Source organism: Ovis canadensis, chromosome 18, assembly GCF_042477335.2.
Source record: "Ovis canadensis isolate MfBH-ARS-UI-01 breed Bighorn chromosome 18, ARS-UI_OviCan_v2, whole genome shotgun sequence".
NCBI classification, from domain to species: domain Eukaryota; kingdom Metazoa; phylum Chordata; class Mammalia; order Artiodactyla; family Bovidae; genus Ovis; species Ovis canadensis.
The window spans coordinates 34,839,645-34,860,817 of NC_091262.1; the positions used below are offsets into that span (position 1 = coordinate 34,839,645).

Here is a 21,173-nt window from a genome sequence, read left to right on the forward strand (position 1 = left end):
GACTTACTCCTTTCCACTGTGCCCTTGATCCCAGCCCCACAGGTGATTCGGAAGATTCGGGTAGAGCAGTTTCCTGATGCCTCGGGCAGCCTGAAGCTCTGGTGCCAGTTCTTCAACATTCTCAGTGACTCGGTCCTGACATGGGCCAAGGATCAGCGCCCAGTGGGCGAGGTGGGCAGGAGGTAAGCCAGCTGGGTGCCACCCCCACCTGGCCTCCTAAGACATGGCAGCAGTGATCATGTGGACGCATCGTCCCAACTTTGGATCCACCCTCTCAGTTAATCCTCATAGTAACCCTGTAAGAGACACTCTAGTACTCCCACCATAAAGAGGAGAACATTGAGGCTCAGAGATATTAAGTCATTTGCCCAGAGTCCCACAGCCAGTTAGAGTCAGGATCGCAAACCTGGCCTGCGTGATGCAAGCCTGGCTCTGCCCAGAGCTCCTGGAGCCTGTGCTCACAGCAGCCTGTGACAGTGGGGTCTGAGGACCCTCAGGACACAGTCTGGCCTGGGCTGTGCCATGGTGATGGCCTCAGGGGGAGGGTCTCCTCTCTGCAGTGCTGGGGATGAGGGGCCCGCGGCCCTGGCCATCGTGCAGGCGTCCCCCGTGGACTGTGGCGTGTATCGATGCACCATCCACAACGAGCACGGCTCAGCCTCCACCGACTTCTGCCTCAGCCCCGAGGGTGAGTGTGACCCTGCCCCCTCCGCCCGGTCTCTGCTCCAAGGAGGACAGGGATAGTCATCTTTGCAGAGGTAGAGCTCTCTGTGGGCATGCCTGCCTGAGGACAGCGGCTTCCTCTGCTTTTTCTCCACACAGTGCTGTCAGGATTCATCTCCAGAGAAGAAGGTCAAGGTATGGTGCCCCTCAGGGGGAGGAATGGATGGGCCTGTGTCCCTGGGCCTGCCTCTGCAGGGGTTCTTTAAAGACTTGGTGGTGGTGGTTTAGTCACTCAGTCATTCTGACTCTTGGGACCCCATGGACTGTAGCCTCCCAGGCTCCCCTGTTCATGGGATTCTCAAGGCAGGAATACTGGAGTGGGTTACCATTTCTTTCTCCAGGGAATCTTCCCAACCCAGGAATCGAACCCGGGTCTTCTGCACTGCAGGCAGATTCTTTACCAACTGAGCTACAAGAGAAACTTGGAATCTGTTAAATGCCACATTCATCTCCACATACAGCTACCCTTTCCTCCTAGTTTAGCATGTGGCTTGTGGAGGAGGTGGAGGGGGACAGCTGTTTCAGAAGTTGAGGGGGGAGGAAGGGCTAGAGGGCCATCCCACAAGGAGTTCACTCAGCCTGTGCCCTCTCCCCTCGTCAGAGCCCTTGATCGAGAGCAGGACTGGCTACCAGCGTACTTCTCCCTGCCGGCTTCCTCCCTGGAGTTTCTCATAGGAGTCTGTGAATTGCTGCATGAGACCCACATGAGGAGCCTGCTAAAAATGCAGTTACCTGAGCCCTGCTGCAGACACTCTTAATCACAGTCTCTGGGGAAGGACCTAACATGATTGCATGTCAGTAGACACCCTGGTGATTGTCATACACCCTGAAGTTTGACAAACAGTTTGAAGGCACAAATATTAGAGGAAGAGTTTGTGTTGCTTCTGCAAAAGACACATTAAGGATTTAGGACTGCGAAGGCAGCTGGTGATGGAAAGATTTCTAGAGCTTCATGAATTCCTTCATTCTTTCACTCCTTTACTCATTCATTCAATTAGTACCTTCTGTTCAGTTATCAAATCAAAGTTGATATCAAATATAACCTTATGCCTAAAAACAACACTTTATTCTCATAAAATCAGATTTTCCTATCTTGTAAGTGTTGGTTTATTTGAATTAGGAACCACTCAGTGCTTTTGGCTAACATATCTTCTTTTTTTTTTTCTATTTAATATTTATTTATTTATTTGGCTGCACCAGGTCTTAGTTGTGGCTTGTGGGATCTAGTTCCCTGACCAGGGACCGAACCTGGGCCCCCTGCACTGGGAGCATGGAGTCTTAGCCACTGGACTGCCAGGAAAGTCCCTGACATATCTCTTAAATCTGTCAAGTGTATAATAGTTCTTCATCCCTCACTTGTTTTCCCTCCTTACCATTTACTTCTTGAAGTCACTTGATGTGTAGACTTTCTTCCATTTCTGATTTTGTTGATTGTGTCACCATTTAATATGTTGCTTCATCATGGGCTTCCTCTAAACTGGTGATTAGCTTGAGGTGCTCCAATTCAGGTGCAAATTTGGGGGAACATTTCACAGGTGAGCTGTGTGTTTTCCTTCTGCCTCCAATCTTCAGGCTCATGATATCTGTTTGTTTTAGTAATACTAAGAATGATCGCTATGAATAAACTCAGTGATCTATCCCCTTTAAAGTAAAAAAAAAAAAAACAGGAATTCTCTGGCAATCCAGTAGTTAGGACTTGACTCTTTCACTGCCAGGCCTGAGTTCAATCACTGTTAGGGGAACTAAGATTCCCACTTACCGCAAGGCACAGTTTAAAAAAAAATTAATTAAAACTGTATCTCTGATATAACACCTGTCGTTTTCGAGGAGTTTTAGCAGTCACTGATTATTATGTCAATCCTTTATTTCCTTAAGGTTTATAACATGGAGTATTTTAATGCTTTCATTTCTTCTTTATTCACTAGCTAAAATTTTTCAGGAAAGAGGAAATGTTTATTTGGTAATCCTGATACATATAGGTCCAACAAAAAAATGAATGGAAATTACTTTCTTTTCCCACTTGCTAAGCTTTCAGAATAATGAATTAGTGCTGTAACATCTTCCACAGGTCACCAATAAGGGTTTTTTGTTTTTTTCCAGGAGGAAGGTTTTTTTTTTCTTTTTTATAATTTTGAAAGTATGGATTTTAACACATTTGAATGTTCAATACTTTGCACTTATTCTTTTGGTTGGTAAATTTGTCTCTCTCTCTCTTTTTTTGGCCAATGAAAGCCCTTCAGGTTGGCTGTTGTGTTCTTGTGAGAAGCAACCAGTTGTTTTTTTATACTTCACTTACTTTCTGATCCATAGATGTTTCTGGTCAATCCAAGACACTTCCTGCCATTTGTTCAGGGAGTTCTGGTTCCTTTTAGTGGAACATAGGCTTCCCTCATAGCTCAGTTGGTAAAGAATCTGCCTGCAATACAGGAGACCCTGGTTTGATTCCTAGGTTGGGAAGATTCCCTTGAGAAGGGAAAGGCTACCCACTTCAGTACTCTGGCCTGGAGAATTCCATGGACTGTATAGTCCAAGGGGCTGCAGAGTCTGACACAGCTGAGCGACTTTCACTTTTACTTAAGTGGAAAATGGTATTTAGTGATCACAATTTGAGCGCTAGGAGTACTCACTGCTATTGGATTGATCTCAAACTTTTTTTTCAGTCAAACATGTTGTTTGAGATGGAATCACTTAGTCACTTGATCAAAACACCAAATTCTAAAACAAACTAATCCTGATAGTCTGGATTGATTGCTGCTTCCTCAGAAAACCCCTGCCTTTCACAGACACAGGCTAAGCCCTCACTTTCTCACACACAAGCACTGTTGAATGACCGAGGGTTGCATAACTACAGGGTCTGCCCTCAGGAGCTCACAGTCCAGTACAGACCCCACACTGCACCCCCAAAGAGCAGTAATGGACAGAGTGAGTGTACCAGTTCCAGGCTTTTCCTGCCCTGTGGACTATGCATCAGTCAGAGGGAGCTTCTATAATGTGTATTTATGTATTTGTTTGACCTCTCCCTGCAGCATGTGGGATCTTAGTTCCCTGACCAGGGATTGAACCCACGCCCCCTCCATTGGAAGTGTAATCTTAACCCCTGGACAGCCAGGTATGTCCTGAGGGGGAGTTTCTAGTTTTTTCACATTTTTCCTGTTGCTTCCAGTGGGAGAAGAGATTGAGATGACCCCCATGGTGTTTGCTAAGGGTCTGGCTGACTCTGGCTGCTGGGGAGACAAGCTCTTTGGGCGCCTGGTGAGCGAGGAACTTCGAGGGGGTGGACACGGTTGCAGCCTGAGGAAGGCCTCCCAGGCCAAGGTCATCTACGGGCTGGAACCCATCTTCGAGTCAGGCCGCACGTGCATCATCAAGGTGTCCAGCCTGCTTGTGTTTGGGCCCAGCAGCGAGACTTCTCTCCTGGGCAGAAACTATGATGTCACCATCCAGGTACTGTCCCATGCCCCTGCCCCTGCTTCCACCCTCTCATTCCCCCCTTCCCAGCCTGGTCCTGTTGGGAAGCCCCATATGGAGGCGGATTCCATCTCAGTCTCCGCTTTACCTTGATGAGAGCCTGAGATGTAGTCCAGGCTACATCTTTAGGACCATAGTCTTCAAACTGTATTTTTCAGCAGAAACCTTTTTCACTTCCCTCAACTGTATCTTGCACAGAGAAGCCTTATTTGTGAGGGGACAGGGGGTGACTGTGGGTGGGGCAGGTGCCCCACTTTCTGCAGCATGGCCTCTGGGGTACAGCCACCTATCACTAGGGCTCCAGCAAACACAGTTTGGAAACCACTTTGAAAACATGTCCAAAGCCTCTTGTTTTACAATGAGAAAAACGAGGTGCAGATGAGGGAGGCGGGTAGGAGTGAACCCCACCCTCCCCAGGGCTGGGATCCTCCCTGCAGCCTCTAGCAGACAGCCTCCCACTTAGAGCAAGGCGTGACCGAGAGCAGGGGCACTTCCGTGCTGACCAGAGTTGGTTCTCTTCAATCTACAGGGGTGCAAGATCCAGAACATGAGCCGGGAGTACTGCAAAATCTTTGCAGCTGAAGCCCGGGCTGCTCCTGGCTTTGGAGAGGTGCCTGAGTAAGTGCATAGGGAGGGGGCCATGCAGTCTGACTTGAGCTTCTGCACAGAGCCATGATTCACAGCCTCCTGAGTAATGGTCATGTGCAAATGGGCCCCCAGCTAGCCCATGCTCAGCTTAATGGTTCCACAGAATCTAGAAACAAAGACCTCAAGATTCACGGCCCACTTTAGAAAAGCTTCTGCTCTGGTCTCCAGTCTCCTCTCACCCACCCAAATTCCCTACCCCTTCTCCCAGTTTTTGCTGATTGTGGGGTTTAGGCGTGGCAGGTTCTGGGCCTCTCTGAAGGTGACAGGGAGGCTAAACCATCCAGGGTCTAGTGGGCGTGGACACAGTCTGGCTGAATCCTCTCAGAGGTATTCCTTTCTGTTTGTCACTTAGGGGTCTCAGCCCCTCACTCAGGCACAGAGGCCTCCTGGGGCCAGAGCAGGGTTCAGCTCTCATCCCAGTGACCTCAGAGGATGGACAGGACCCTGAAGCCAGTGGGGAACTCCTGTCCTTGCTGCCATTCAGGCTCAGAGCTGAGTTCCCTTTTTGGAGGGGTGTTCCTTTTGTCTCTGAGAGTGTGGAATTGAGGTGAAGGAAGGCGCTCTCGGGGCACAGTCAGTCCCGCTCACTGCGGGGTGGCACTGTGTTTAGGATCATCCCACTGTATCTGATCTACCGGCCTGCCAACAACATCCCCTATGCCACCCTGGAGGAGGACCTGGGCCAGCCCCTAGAGTCCTACTGCTCCCGGGACTGGGGCTGTGCTGCAGCTCCTGCAGCGCCTAGCAGCTCTGAGGCCGTGTGGAAATGCCAGACCTTCCAGCACTGGCTCTATCTGTGGACGAACGGCAGCTTCCTTGTCACAGACTTGGCAGGTATGAAGGTGTGAGGTGGGTGTGTGCATGTGCAGGAGAGCATGCGGAGGGCAGGGCACTGGTGTGCAGCGCACTTCCGCATGTGTTCTCCTCTGCTTTCACAGTAACCTTTTAAAGTGCACCGGACAGAAACCACTTTGTGTGCAACCCTAGTACATACCAGACCCTCATGGAGCCTACTCTGTTACTGCAATTGTGTTTTAAGGAGTATACTCCAGGCTCTACTTAAAAAATATATTATTTCAAAGACTATTTCATGGGATCTAATTCAAGCTGCATGACCACGTTTTCAAAATCACCCTCTTTCCCTGCAGCTCTGCTCTGAACTTTCTTGCTCTCCAACTTCCTAAACTCTCTTCTACCCTTGCACACAGAGCTTTATTGTCTCCTCCTTCTCTGTTTCCCCCTTAGTCTTTGGTAAGTGTGAGAAAGTGAAAGTCGCTCAGTCACGTCTTACTCCTTGCAACCCTATGGACTGTATAGCCCATGGAATTCTCTAGGCCAGAATACTGGTATGGGTAGTCTTTCCCTTCTCCAGGGGATCTTCCCAACCCAGGGATCAAACCCAGGTCTCCCGCATTCAGGCGGGAATCTTTACCAACTGAGCAGTCTTTAATAGTTTATTATTAATATTATGTAAGCAAACTTAGTCTCTCATACTTCTCTTTAGTCTATTTCTGTTTTTCCCATTATTCAGATTCTTCCCAAAAAAGGGAGGCCAGCAAGCGTGAATTCTCCTTCTTTCTTTGACTTCTCCTCTCCAGGCTTACACTATTTAACCAGACCTGGCAGGAGAAAGGAAAAGAAACAGTTCTGTCTACACACATTGGAGGATGCTGGGAATGTCACGCATTATTGCATTTTATCCCTGATGTAAATAAGTGAGAAAACCAGGGCCAGAGATAGAAAACTGACTCTAAGTGTGCTTAGCATTGGGGGCAAGCTGTACAATAAATATTTATATATAACTTTAGATGTTGAAGGGCGAAATAGTAACACATTAAACTGTTATTCACTCCATTTGTTAACTCATAAATTTTTCCTTCCCTTCTTCTTTCCTTCCTTTTTTCCATCTAACATTACTAAGTATTGAGAAGATAAAAATGTGAATTAGGAATAGCCATTGTCCTCAAGTATTTATGATAAATATACCAATTTCTACAATGGGATAATAATATAGTAGAAGGACTTGGAAATCAAAGAAAGTCAAGCCTTAAAAAAAAGAAAAGAAAAGAAAAAATTCAAGCCCAGGCCTCTTATTTTCTAGCTGGGTCTCTGTTTTACAGAGAAGAAAAGAAGCTCAGACAGATTACGTCTTTCATCCCTCTGAGCTTCCATTTCCTTTCCCTCTCTAGGAATAATAGTATCCTCCCTGCCTCTCTCTCAGACTTATTATGAAGATTCCATGAGACTGTATTTGGGAATGCCCTCTGCAAACCAGAGTTCTGTGCAAGTGAGGGATCATGAGTATTACCATGCAAAATGGAATGTGGAAAATGCTGAAAGAGAAAAGACAAAGAAATGAATATTTATTGCATAACTGCTGTGCTTCAGACACTAAGTTAGGGTCTGACACCTACCATGATCTCTTAATTCCCCTACAAGATGAGCAGCATGATCACTGGGTTTACTATCGAGGATTAGAGATAGGAAGTGACTAGCCAAGCACACACAGTTCCAAAGCGACAGAGCCAAAATGGAAGGCCAGATTTACCTGGTTTCAAGCCCACATCTGTGCTGCTCTGTCATCTACTGGACTCAGGCCTATTAGTGAGCTTGGTTCCTGGAGGAAGGCAGCTGGACAGAGTGCAAACAGGGAAGGGCGGTCACAGGCCTGACGCGCGATGTTAAGGTGCTGGGTAGCCTGGCCAGGGTGGGATGTGTTTCCTCCATCACTGTTTGCCCAGCTCTGTCCTTCAAGGCTCTCTTAACCTTGGAGCCCATCTGGCTGCTTGGAGTGCTTGCTTGCTGCCTTGATGAGTATGTGGAAGCTGGTCTTACCCATGCTACACTTCTGCCAGTCCAGCCCTGGTATACCTTTCCATTTCTACCTCTCTCTCTCTGTCCAGATGGGCTAATCTGTTAAGGAGGAGGAGAAAGTTTTAGCTCAAAGCCAGAGACTTGCCCAGTTTAGGATGACCTAATCTCACCCAGTAGAGATAGAATAGCTTAGCTGGAAGACTTGTGGGTCCAGGAATGATACTTTAATTCACAGTGGTCATTGTACACAGACCTTGCCCAGTTAGTAAACGAATGAATGACTGACTCTGCTGAAGTTACTTAATTTCCTCACTGTGAAAATGGAACTATTATTACTACTCATAATACAAATATACCCATACTGCCCCCGAGACAGGCCTGGTGATGCCCAGTGAGAGGGAACCCAAAGATGTACCTAGAGCTTGGCTTATTCCCATCTAAAATGATACGCATCTTGGAGACCTGGGGGCCCTAGAACTGCCCCAGGCTACTACCAGCTCCCTGTACTCTCTGTCTTTCTCTTTTCAGGGGTTAACTGGAAAATGACCGATGTGCAGATTGCTACCAAAATGCGAGGGTGAGTGCTTCTTTGCTACAGAATGCCCTCTGAGAGGCTGCTTGGGGTGTAAAATGTCAAAGTTCTTCTGGTTCTCCATCCCTAAGGTGCTGAACCTTGTGACTCAATAGCCCCAGTTGTGCCTAAGGCCATGTCCCAATGTCTCAGGGACCTCTGCTTCTCACTTGCTGCGGCCCTGACCCCAGATCTTGACCAGCAGCTCTTACCACCCACAAAGGACCACCTGGCGTTCTGGGGTTGCAGTGAACCTGCTCCTCTGCTTTCTCACAGAGAAACCTTATGGAGGTTCATCGGGGGGCAGATAAACAGGGCCTGTGAGTGGAGTGGGGACCTGAAGTCTGCACTAATTTATGTTGATAAAGTAGAGCCTCCTCACACCAAGCAATATCTCACGTGATGAGTTCTGTGGGCCAGGGCCAAATGAGGCCTCAGATTAGTGAGGTTTTGGGTGCTGCCAGTTGAGGTGGACTCCCCAGCACCCTGAGGTAAGGTAAGAGGTACCTTGGGCATGACACCATGCCATGGCCACCCCACGGTCTGCCCTGAGGACTGTCTCTCTGGGTGGGACCCCACTCAGCTCTTGTGTCCTGCCACAGGTACCAAGGCCTCAAGGAGAGCTGTTTCCCCGCCCTGCTGGACCAGTTCGCCTCCTCCCACCAGTGCAACACCTTCTGTGAGATGCTGGGGCTAAAACCCCTCAAGGGCCCAGAGGCCACCCACCCCCAAGCCAAGGCCAAAGGCTCCAAGAGTCCATCTGCCGGCAGGAAGGGCCCCCAGCTGAGTCCTCAGCCCCAGAAGAAAGGCCCCCCGAGTCCCCAGGGCACCCGGAAGAGTGCTTCGGGCTCCAAAGCCACCCCTCAGGCCTCAGAGGTGGTTGCCACCCAGTTATTGGGACAGCCTCCCATCCAAGAGGGGGGCTCCAAGGCCCAGGGCAAGCGGTAGCCCCCACAGGAGGCTGGGGGCCTCCATCCAGCAGCAGACCAACAAGGAAGCAGCTCAAACCGCCAGAGATGTTCCCAGTACAGAACCGACTGGAGCAGGTGTGCCCCAGGAGGCTCCACCCAGGGCCTTTCCAAGCAGCCGCTCCTCACTCAGCTCCTCAGACACTGGGCGTGTGGCACCCAGTCCCGTGGCCTCTCCTGGTGCCATTGTCAACAGGGCTCCCAGGCCCCACCTCCAAGTGCCTGGCAGCCTGGCCGTCCTTGAAGTTTACACTGGCCACTGCTGGGGCTGCCCTGAGTCCTCTGCATGATCTGCAGCCAGTGTCCTGCCCAGACCTTGCCGCTAACGTCATGCTCTGGGGCATGTGGGACAGCGTCTCCCTTCTCCCTTTACTTGGCTTTGATCTCTCCCTGCCCTCAGGGCTCCAGACTTCCTCTGCTCTGTCTGGCCTGGTGACTCTCAGGGTCTTTTCCTTCAGCCATTTTGCCTCATTTATCCCAGCTTATCTTGCCACTAACCTGTCCCTGAGCCCGAATGGGGCTCAGGGCCCTTCCAGGGCCTGTCCCCTCCTTGTGCAGTGGTCTTTGGTGATGCGTGTTCATGCTCAGCTTTTCCCTGTTGCTCAGGCACTCACTCCCCTGCCTCCCCTGCTCCCTTGCTCCCTATCCCCCATCCCTGGCTTTGAGCCCGATTGCAGCCTGTGCCTGCCTTTCGCTGACTGTCCCCCTACCCTAGGGCTTCCTAGCTGACCCCCACCCTACCCACCACACCTCGGGAAGGAGCACACCCTCTGGCCTCTCAGCCGCCACCCCCAGTACACCTGTCCCCTCCTCCCAGGCCCTGTGCCGTGAGGTGAGGGTTGTATCAGCAGCTGTGGCCAGAGGGAAGGCGTCAACTTTGTGATGCCTTGTGCTCCTTACTGAAAGGAGAGGGGGTCACAGTGAATTCCACACTGCCCTCTGGACCAGGGACAGAGGGCTGGACTCTTCTCCAGAGGGAGTACACGTGGGAGTTCTGGGAAGAATGCAGCCCATCCCCGCGTAGGGTAGACAAGCGTCTCTGTCTGGGGATTAGGACTCTGCCTCCAACATTCAGCTCTCAATCCTGGGCCTCCAGCTCTGGGCCTCAGTACGGGCTCCTGAGGAGTTGTTGTCCTCAGCCCAGCACCCTGGGTCTTTCCTGAGAGCCCTTCTTGAGGCCTGGGACGGGGGGAGTCTAGAGCTAGCCCAGTCCCCTTGGAATGCAATAAAGGCAGCCACTGTGCATCCAGCTCACCTCCTCTAGTGTGGTTGTAGGTGTACGGGGTCAGGGTCCCCCCCTCCCCAGGCAGGGTTTTCTGAGGACATCCTCCAGTCCCTGGACCCACTGGAAAGATAGATCCATGGTTTGGCTCCTGGATTGACAGTCTCAGCCTTCCATGGCCACAGCCAGACAGTCTGTGCTGCTTGTACCACTGGGAAGATGACTTGGGTCCCTGAGCATGAGGGTGCTTAGGCCTGTGGAACTGCTCCTTCATTTGGAAGAGGAACGCAAAGAAAGGAACCCAGGAAAGGAGTAGAGCTGGGGAGACGCCCAGTGTCTCTGACTGCCTCCACTGCAGCTAAACCAGCTGAAGGGATGACCAGTGCCGTCCTCCTCTCAGTTACTCACGGACTGTCTCCAGCTTTCCCAGCTGCAGAGGTTTCTCAGCCCCAGCCCCACCCAACTGCCCAGGCCTTTCTTTGCCCCATATTTCCCCCCTCCACTAGATGTTTCTGACTTCTCTACCTCCTCTTGTGCTCAGGTGACTCCACACTTTTTCCTCTTGCCCCAATGTGCCCCCGACTCTCCCAGCCTGCATATCCAGACTGCTTTGGTGAACTGAGAGCTGAATGTTGTTGATTTGTTTGTTCACCCACCCATTCATTCAGACATACTGAGCAGACTTCCTTTATGCCAGACTCTGAGCTGACCACCGGTGGGAGGCAGAGGTGGTCTCAAAAGAGACACTGGCCATTATGTTTCTCAGGTTTTGAGTAACAGAAATGGACTTGGACCAGTCTAAAGGAGGAGCAGGGACTCATGGGAAGGGTGTGGGGTAGTTCACAGGACCTAGAAAGGCAGGAGCCATCGTGGCTCTGGAGCTTGCCTCCCAGGAGCTGCTGCCATTGGCTCCAGTGGGTCTCCTTCCACTCAAGATTCAAATTCCTGTCCCAGAGCTCAGGGCACTGTGGAGTAGGGGAGAGGCAGTTTTCCAAAGAATGGGGATTCTCGCCAGAAGAGTGGTGGAGGTTAAGACAGGCTTGGCAGGCAATCACTGGAGAAACACTGACACAAAACCACGCCCTTCTTCCCATATGACACATTATGACTCTCACATGCGACCAAAAGCAAATTACTTTCTGCTTGGGGAGACCACTCAAGGTCAAAGCCAGTGACCAAGTCCAGGGGTAGTGACCAGGGCTGCCATTCTCTGAAGTCCAATGTCACAAATTATACTCTTCCCTCTTATCATACTCTCATCTTGAAATTCTGCAACCTGTGTAAGGAATATGACCCAGCAAGAAGGGAGGTGTGAGTAAAGGCTACAGCACACTTCCATAACTGGTCATGAGAACTAGTATTTATGACGGATTTTTTTGGGTCTTCAGTCCCAAAGTCCAGTTCCTTAGTGGTCCTGCCTGTGGCAAACATTAGCCAGTGGATATGGAAAACCAGGAAGCACTTTAGAAAACACCCCACGTCCATCTGTACCCTGCCCCCTTTTAAATAGCCGAGATCTTATTTTCCCTCAATAGGTTAATCACCCTAGCTACTCCTACACATAGTCTTTATGTATACTCCTATTCCAGATACACTCCTGTCCTAGCTATGTGTTGCTTAGAGGTACAAAAAACCTGAGCCAGCCAGATGCCTAGGACTTTAATTCACTTGAATCATTACTATGAATTTTTGAAGATGTTTCCTTAGGGACTAAAACCTCTACACCAGTCGCATCCTAAACCTCAGGTATGAGAAGAGCTTTGAGATGTAATAACGCCCCTCTTCACGCTTCAACCTGTAGGAGAAATAGCACCATGAACAGGTTGCAGGTTTGGAGCTTATGCTCCATCTTGCAGGCCTTACCCAGTTTTGCAAGGTATTGTTTTCAGCCGGTGCCACATCTGAGTTCTCAGCAAACTATTTCACTGTATTTTCAAGCTAACTGCTTCTAGACTTCTGGGATCCTAACAAGATGAGCAGATGCCATAGGTGTCAACCTGTCACTTTGCTATGAAGTGCCTTCTCTGATTGAAGATTTAGAACACTTGATAATCCTGTGGATTTTGATGGGCGAGGTGTCACAGGTCAGGAGAGCAAACCAAATCCAGAAGAGCCCATAATGGTCGAGATGGGTTCCCACCTCATTAAAGCCATAGTGTAGCTGTAGACTGAAATGAATTCAGCCATGGGTCAGGAGGAGGCATCGTGGGAGAGAGGGAGGGAGCCACCTCCCCACCCCGCCCCCCACACGCTTGCCTGTGCCTTGAGAACCCTATCCTGGCGTGTCTGCTTAGTGATGGTGGCCACACCTGTCTGTGGCTGGGTGGGTCTGACAGCCCCTTTTCCTGAAGGCCAGCATGGCCACCTAGTATGCTGTAGCCAAGCCCTAGACTGCCCCAGAGCCCAGTGACAAGTCAGAGGGCTGTGTCTCAACAGGCTAATAGTTACTTGTTGGCCAGAGTATCTCTTGGTTCCACACTCTGGGTTCTCCTGCCACATTTTCCAAATCAAGACTTTCCAGAAGCTACACACAGCACTCTGCTCTGCCGAGGCTGCCATGTAGCTCCCCAGTATGGCACAGATAAATCTCTCAAGCACCCTGGGTCTGCCACAGGCAGCCTGGTGGCAGAATCGTGTGTAACGGCTTGTCCTGCTCAAGAGCCTTCACTTGCTCTGGGCCCAGCCCAAAACTGGCAGTCTTTTGGGTCAGTCAGTAAGTGGGTTGGAGCAAGAAGATGCTCCCACCTGACATTTTTGCCTGAAATTGGGCCTTAGTGGTAAGGAATTCACAATGCAGGAATTTCTGCTACATTAACAAACTATTCTGACCTCAACGGATCACTTGATCCCCAGGAACTTTATCAGGGGAAAAGTTTGCTGTTCTGCATGCTTTATCTCCCACCTCTGACTCATTACATATGTCTTAACAAAGCATCTAGGGAAACTGCTGATCTCCAGGTCCTATCAACATGATGGAACATTGAAGTGCTGAGGTCAAGGTCCCCATGAGGCAGGTTGTGGCACGGAGCTGTGCAGCTAAGATATTACATATCTTTAAGCAGGACAGCAATGGAGTCCTGCGGCCCTGCCACCTGAAGATGGATTGCTTCTGATGTTCTTTGCTCATCAAAATGGAGGGGAAAAAAAGATTTCGCTAGATCAAAGGGTTCATACCAAATGCCAAGAGGTGGGTGAATTTCCTTTAGCAAGAAGACCATTTCTGGGAGAGCACCTGCCATCGGAGTCACCACATTTTAAGGTTTACAGTGAGCCAAAGCCCTCCTGGTGGTTTGCACTGGCCAAGCTGGGCTGTGGTGGGAGTCATGACTTCGCCCGCCAATCTGGTAGTAACACTGATACCTATAGTTCCTGCACGAACATGGTATCACTTTTACCGTTTCGGGAGGGAGGGGGTAACTGATGGCTTGTGCTCATCCTATCCTACTGTAGTCATTCCCATCCCACTCATCAGGGCCATTGTGCGGGTTATACCTGTTTCAGAGTATATCCATTTCAACTGTACGCTCAGAATAACTAACCTTCACTGGCTTTGAATTTCCACCCAGTCTACTAAGGCACAAAATTTAGTCTATTAAATATCTCCTTGGATGGACAGACCACATGCTTTTCTGTTGTCCCCAGACATTGGACTTAGCTTGAAGTCAGTGTCCTATAGAATCCCCTCCCCGGGTCTGAATATTTTCTTTTCCTTTCCATTCTCAAATAATTGAACATAGATCCCTTTGGGGGAAGGCTGCAAGGAAGGTTCATAATATGCAAAATAAGGCTTTTCTTCAAAGATATTTGACTTCCTCTCCATTGAAAGTCTGGAAATTAAGTGGAGATTTTGACTCTACCTTGGCAGTTTGAGACAGGCCTCTTTGCCCGACCAGAAATCTTTAGTTATGGTCATGACTGGGTGATATCTTAGGCACTGTCTGGTCTTTTTCATTCCTGGGACCCCATGATCGATAACCATAGCTAGGGGTCTGGTTTCTATGCCCATGTCCATCATGCTGACTCCTCTACTGTGTTCCTTCTATTTATCTATCTCTGCTGCTGAGATCAGGGAGTTCATTTTCACAAGGCCTCTTCCAACCAGCATTCCAGGCCCAGAGAGGAATGCCAGCAGAGCCTCCCTCGCCAATTTCTCACGACAGAGTGAGACCATCTTGTGGGTCCTGTCAGAGAACAGTGAGAGCGTAGTTGGGCTGGATGCTTGCCAGGGACCCAATAAAGCCCTCTTGTTTCCTGAAATCTGTGAGTTGCTGCCTTTCTTGGCTTTTTGGTCTTCTGTTACAATTTAGCATGTGTCAACATATCCACTCCACATGGTAAGAACTGTGGCTGTTTGAGCTTCTCCAGAATCTCTGGTGAGTGAGAACACATCAGTAAACAAAACCTGAATCAACAAACTGTGTTGTACTATCTTGGTCAAACAGCCTTAAAGTTTCCATAAATTTCCTCTCTGTTTTTAGACAAGGTATATTAGCTAGCTCATAGGGCTTTGCTGGTGACTCAGTGGTAAAGAACCTGCCTGCAATGCAGGAGACGGTTCAGTCCCTGGATCGGGAAGATTGCCTGGAGGAGGGCATGGCAATCCATCCCAGTATTCTTGCCAGGAGAATCCCATGGACAGAGGAGCCTAGTGGGCTACAGTCGCAAAGAGTATGGCACAACTGAAGCAACTAAGGATGCACATTAGCTAGCTCATAGTTTCTTCTGAGAGTAACTCTTCTATTTCCTGATCTGATTCTGTCTCTCGTCCCTTGGATTATTGCCAGGGTCCAGCCCTGGTGGATCCAGGGTGATTCGAAGCGTGGACGGTGTAAGCAAGAAGAAACGTTTATTTATTAATATAAGATTAGATTATGAAGAAATAGTGTAGTAGGAAAATTAAGTGGAGAAAGGAGGCTGAATAACTTGGCTTAGGGGAAGACCAATAAAATCTCAGGACAAGAGATTTGCACCATCTACGTTGGGCCACTGGCGCCCACTTGAATATCGAAGGGTGCCCCACCTTAGGCTCCCTTTCGCGCGGGTCTTAGAAGCCAGGACAAGTAAGTAGACTTGGTGAGCCACCCCACTCCAGATGCGAATTCAGCCTGAAATTAGAGTAAAGAGGAGACACGGGGGAAACCAGTCCAGTGACTGGTCCGGCCTCTATTGTCTAGGAAGGCCTTTTATATCTTTTTGATCGTACACAGAGATCAATCAGTTCAGTTCAGTTCAGTCGCTCAGTCGTGTCCGACTCTTTGAAACCCCATGAATCGCAGCATGCCAGGCCTCCCTGTCCATCACCATCTCCCGGAGTTCACTCAGACTCACGTCCATCGAGTCCGTGATGCCATCCGGCCATCTCATCCTCCGTCGTCCCCTTCTCCTCCTGCCCCCAATCCCTCCCAGCATCAAAGTCTTTTCCAATGAGTCAACTCTTTGCATGAGGTGGCCAAAGTACTGGAGCTTCAGCTTTAGCATCATTCCTTCCAAAGAAATCCCAGGGCTGATCTTCAGAATGGACTTGTTGGATCTCCTTGCAGTCCAAGGGACTCTCAAGAGTCTTCTCCAACACCACAGTTCAAAAGCATCAATTCTTCAGCACTCAGCCTTCTTCGCAGTCCAACTCTCACATCCATACATGACCACAGGAAAAACCATAGCCTTGACTAGACGGACCTTAGTCAGCAAAGTAATGTCTCTGCTTTTGAATATACTATCTAGGTCGGTCATAACTTTTCTTCCAAGGAGTAAGCATCTTTTAATTTTATGGCTGCAGTCACCATCTGCAGTGATTTTGGAGCCCCCCAAAAATAAAATCTGACACTGTTTCTACTGTTTCTGCAGTGATTTTGGAGCCCCCCAAAAATAAAATCTGACACTGTTTCTACTGTTTCCCCATCTATTTCCCATGAAGTGATGGGACCGGATGCCATGATCTTTGTTTTCTAAATGTTGAGCTTTAAGCCAAGTTTTTCACTCTCCTCTTTCACTTTCCTCAAGAGGCTTTTTAGTTCCTCTTCACTTTCTGCCATAAGGGTGGTGTCATCTGCATATCTGAGATTATTGATATTTCTCCTGGCAATCTTGATTCCAGCTTATGTTTCTTCCAGTCCAGCATTTCTCATGATGTACTCTGCATAGAAGTTAAATAAGCAGGGTGACAACATATAGCCTTGACGTACTCCTTTTCCTATTTGGAACCAGTCTGTTGTTCTATGTCCAGTTCTAACTGTTGCTTCCTGACCTGCATACAGATTTCTCAAGAGGCAGGTCAGGTGGTCTGGTATTCCCATCTCTTGAAGAATTTTCCACAGTTTCTTGTGATCCACACAGTCAAAGGCTTTGGCATAGTCAATAAAGCAGAAATAGATGTCTTTCTGGAACTCTCTTGCTTTTTCCATGATCCAGCGGATGTTGGAAATTTGATCTCTGGTTCCTCTGCCTTTTCTAAAACCAGCTTGAACGTCAGGGAGTTCACGGTTCACGTATTGCTGAAGTCTGGCTTGGAGAATTTTGAGCATTACTTTACTAGCATGTGAGATGAGTGCAATTGTGCGGTAGTTTGAGCATTGTTTTGCATTGCCTTTCTTTGGGATTGGAATGGAAACTGACCTTTTCCAGTCCTGTGGCCATTGCTGAGTTTTCCAAATTTGCTGGCATATTGAATGCAGCACTTTCACAGCATCATCTTTCAGGATTTGAAACAGCTCAACTGGAATTCCATCACCTCCACTAGCTTTGTTCGTAGTGATGGGTAATACAAAATTATGCAGCGTTAGCAGCCCAGACTCTTATCAAAACCAGGCTTTTCTCTCTGCATACCTTAGGTACGAAGTCTTAGGTAATTTACATCATCTTCCGGCCAAAAGGGCCAATTAATATTTTACAGCCTTTTTTCTGATAAGGGTTTGTCAACCAGAAGACTTATTTGTGTTGATCTTCCCAAAGTCTGGTGCCACTCTCAGAAAGCACTAAATAAAGTTACATTCTTACATAGCAAAGATACAGAAATTTATAACAAGTAAAAGGAGTACAGTGATTTATAACAAAAGAAAAGTAATTAACTTATAAGTCTAGTGTTGCTAACATCAAAACTACTATGTATCTTTTTCTACATCCCGATTACATTGATTAACATCTTCCCAGGTGCCTAAAAGATAAAGACTATGAAGGCCTGGCAGCAGTCATTGAGTCAACAGTGAAAACCCTCTACCAATATAATTTTTAACTCTTTAGAAAAGGCTCTGTATCTTTAAGATGCTTTTAAGCTTTGTGCCTCTTGTGGTTGTGGGGCTGTAAACAGTTCACAAGCTGTAAGAGATCCGGGGGAACCTGTTAGGCAAGCTAGAGAGCTATCAGAGGGGTTTAACTGAAACATCGCTTTCAAATGCAGAATACTAAAGCCCTGATTTGACTTTTTCCAGAGAATATTGGAAGAGTGGAAAAGCAGGCAGACTCTGGTCTTGGGGGTGGATGCTCAGAAAATTCCAGGGGGTACCCCTGAAGCCTGATCACGTCCTTGCGTTTTGTCAGGCTTCCTTCCGCATGACCTTGTCACGGGTGGGATTCCTCATGCTGGCCCCTGGCAGATTATGTTGAAAGTGGGTTCTGGTTACTGGCAGATCAACAGTGTTGCATGGGGCAGAGTCTGGGTCCCAATTTTGTACCTTGATGTTGTCAGTACCCGTGAATATTCACACTCAGGGAGGCTATCTCATTCTTTAAATTTAATTTTGGCTAAGCTAAGTCGTCATTGCTTTGTGTGATCTTTCTCTAGTTGCAGTGAGCAGGGACTACTCTTCGTTACAGTGCACAGACTTCTCATTGCAGTGGTTTTTCTTGTTGCAGAACACGGGCTCTAGGGGCTCAGTAATTGTGGCTTCTGGGCTCTAGAGCACAGGTTCAGTAGTTGTGGCACACTGGCTTAGTTGTCCCACAGCATGTGGGATCTTCTTGGACCAGGGATCAAACCGGTTTCCTTTGCATTGCAAGGCAGATTCTTAATCAGGAGATCATGAGGGAACCCCAAAGTGAAAGGTTCTTAAAGGCAGGAAGTAGGTGGGACAATAAAGTCAGAGGAGAAAAAGGATTACTTCAGGCAAGGTCACCTTCCCTTGGGAGGAAAGGGGATTATGTCATGCAGGTGACCTCACTGTGCTGACCAGGTAATTCCAGATTGATTGGTTAAAGATTGAGTTCCTGGGAGTGGCTGACTCTATAATAGAGTCTTGGTTTGCTGTCCTAGGGATAATTGACTCCATTTTGGGTCTGATTTTTTTTTTTTTTAAAGAGACATCCCCTACTGAGGGCTTCCCATGTGGCTCAGTGGTAAAGAATCCACCTGCCAATGCAGGAGACCTGGGTTTAATCCCTGGGTTGGGAAGATCCCCTGGAGAAGGCAATGGCAACCCACTCCAGTATTCTTGCCTGGGAAATCCCATGGACAGAGGAGCCTGGTGGGCTACAGTCCATGGGGTCTCAAAGAGTTGGACACGACTTAGTGACTAAACAACAATAACTCCTACTGACACTAGAGGTCCTGGAACCCCTGGGGAACTGTCCTCTGACCTCAGAACTAGTGTGGTTCAGAGACGGCTCTTTCCTATTATTTCCAAAGGGCAGCTCAAGGTAGCTGCTACCACCTACTCAGCCTCGGGGATATACCCCACATGAAGATGAAAGACAGTTACCCTGGGACCTGCAGCGCATGCCTACATGGTAGAGTAACAACAGGACGTGATTATGCAGATACCTGGGCTGTGGTAAGGTCCAGTCGGCTGCTCTGGCTGCTGGCTTTTTAATTGTTTGAATGGTACACCCAGACCCCATACGGGACACACCCCTTTGGTTTCAACCAGCTGACGTTTCTAACCAAATTAAACACCTTTATTTTACTAAACCGCTTTGGTTCCACCAAACCCCCTTGAGAATTCTCACTACAGCCAAGTGGTAGACAAACCCAGGGTCCTCTCTGACACCCCCTGATCACCTATGGGGAAACAACTCTGCTTGGTCATGGATTGAGCTAATCCACAGTAGCCTGGGGTGAGGGATGCCAATAAAACCAGCCAGTAGTGGGTGCCACTGGCACCCTGCACAGATCCCCTTGCTGTGGGAATCACCTCCTGCTACCATTCCATGAGTCAAATGGAAGCCACCCAACCTGGGATGTGACGCCCCCTCCCAAACCCTTTCCCAGTTCTTAGCCCCTGACTGATGAGTCTGGTCCTGCCTCAAAGTGGACTAACCTAGGGATGTCCCAGAGTTTCACGGCAAGATCAGACTCTAGCCAAGACCACACCCTCCTTTCTTACCCCTGTCTTATTTTGCATCCTGTACTCTGCCCCCACCCCCTTCACCTCGCCCCCCAATCCCCGCCATACACAGACACCCAAGCAAGTCACTAGAACAAGAATCCCCGTCTCAGGCTAAGGAATCTGCTTAAGACGCATCAGGTGTCCTGCGGTGTAGACTCTGTCACTGGCAGAGAAATTGTCATAAAGGCTTTTGTTTTCTAACAGAAAAAAAAAAGTATATTCCTGGAGCAGTTGGTGTCAAGTGATTCAGGTTATGTGGCTGAGCGCCCAGGAAGCCAGCCCCTGCAGAATGTGTGCTGGGTCTCTCTAATACTTCAGGGAGTTGTTTAGAGACACAGTATCCCTGACTTTGGGCCTCCCTGGTGGCTCAGTGGTAAAGAATCTGCTTGCCAAGCAGGAGACCCGGGTTCAATCCCTGGGTCGGGAAGATCCCCTGGAAAAGGAAATGGCAACTCACTCCAGTATTCTTGCCTGGGAAATTCTGTGGACAGAGGCACCTGGTGGGCAACAGTTCATGGCACTGTAAAGAGCTGGACACAACTGAGCAACTGAACAGCAAGCAACAGTCCCTGACTTCATGGAGTCTGATCAGAGAATACAACTCACAGTCATTTGGTCAAAGTGTGAGCCCAGAGTCCATCCTGCCTATCGAGTTGCAGGTGAGGTAGAAACACATGGTGGACGCCTCAAACAACAGGTCAGATCTCCCTGATAACAGACGCGTGGCAGAGTGGCTTGTGGTTCTGCCCCAGGCTGCTCAACTTCTTAATAGTCACTCCATTTATGGTGCTGTCTCCTCCATCATGCTCTCCATGAAGGACAGATGGGAGGGAATGGTGACCAGTACCTACCTCATGGGGTTTTCTTGAGGGTTAACTGAGATAGTGAAGTGAAAGCTCTTAGCACTATCTGGCACAGGCCAACCTCAGCTGGTGTCATCTCCTGGAATTTCGGGATCCATTTCAGGGCCCACTCACATGCTGCTGTTCTTCTCCAAGCCGGGAGATCCTAGTATTTCTTCCTTCCTTCAGGGTGGGGTGGCTAACAACATCCCTACCCTACCCCTCAAAACCGTCTTTCCAATTCCCATCCTGTGTCCTGTGGGAAATAGTCAGCACTGCCTCCTGACCCACAACTGGTCAGTGCTTAGCTCCTGGGATGGGTCAGGTTCTCCACAAACCCCTTTAGTCACAGACCTGAAGGGCATTGGACAAAATCTTTGGGAGAATGACTCTTGCTTTTAAGGCACAGTGCAATGGAAAGGGTTTCAAACTGAGTCATGATATAGACTTGGCAAGTCCACCCAGGAAGAACAGTCAGTGCTAGTCAGAGGAAAGTCAGTGGAGGCTGTGCCTTGTGGTCTATGGCACAATTGATATTATTGCTGGAACTCCACCCGGGTGGAAGGAAGCAAGATACGGGACCTGGAGAGTTTCAGTGTC

The 21,173-nt window shown here is 48.8% G+C and overlaps 1 protein-coding gene across 3 annotated transcripts in view; it reads left to right on the forward strand.

The window, feature by feature from the left end:
* Positions 1-14,671, forward strand: part of ALPK3 (alpha kinase 3) — a 57,095-nt gene extending 42,424 nt beyond the window's left edge. For 2 of the 3 annotated variants that reach the window (XM_069560379.1, XM_069560380.1), the window contains 8 exons: positions 35-182; positions 561-688; positions 823-858; positions 3,887-4,167; positions 4,721-4,809; positions 5,450-5,673; positions 8,182-8,230; positions 8,827-14,671. In XM_069560379.1, coding sequence (XP_069416480.1) covers positions 35-182; positions 561-688; positions 823-858; positions 3,887-4,167; positions 4,721-4,809; positions 5,450-5,673; positions 8,182-8,230; positions 8,827-9,172 — 1,301 coding nt within the window. In that variant the 3' untranslated portion in view covers positions 9,173-14,671. Of the gene's footprint in view, positions 1-34; positions 183-560; positions 689-822; positions 859-1,064; positions 1,815-3,886; positions 4,168-4,720; positions 4,810-5,449; positions 5,674-8,181; positions 8,231-8,826 lie in introns of those variants that run through there. The other variant, XM_069560381.1, reaches the window with a different exon arrangement.
* Positions 14,672-21,173: the final 6,502 nt, after the last annotated feature.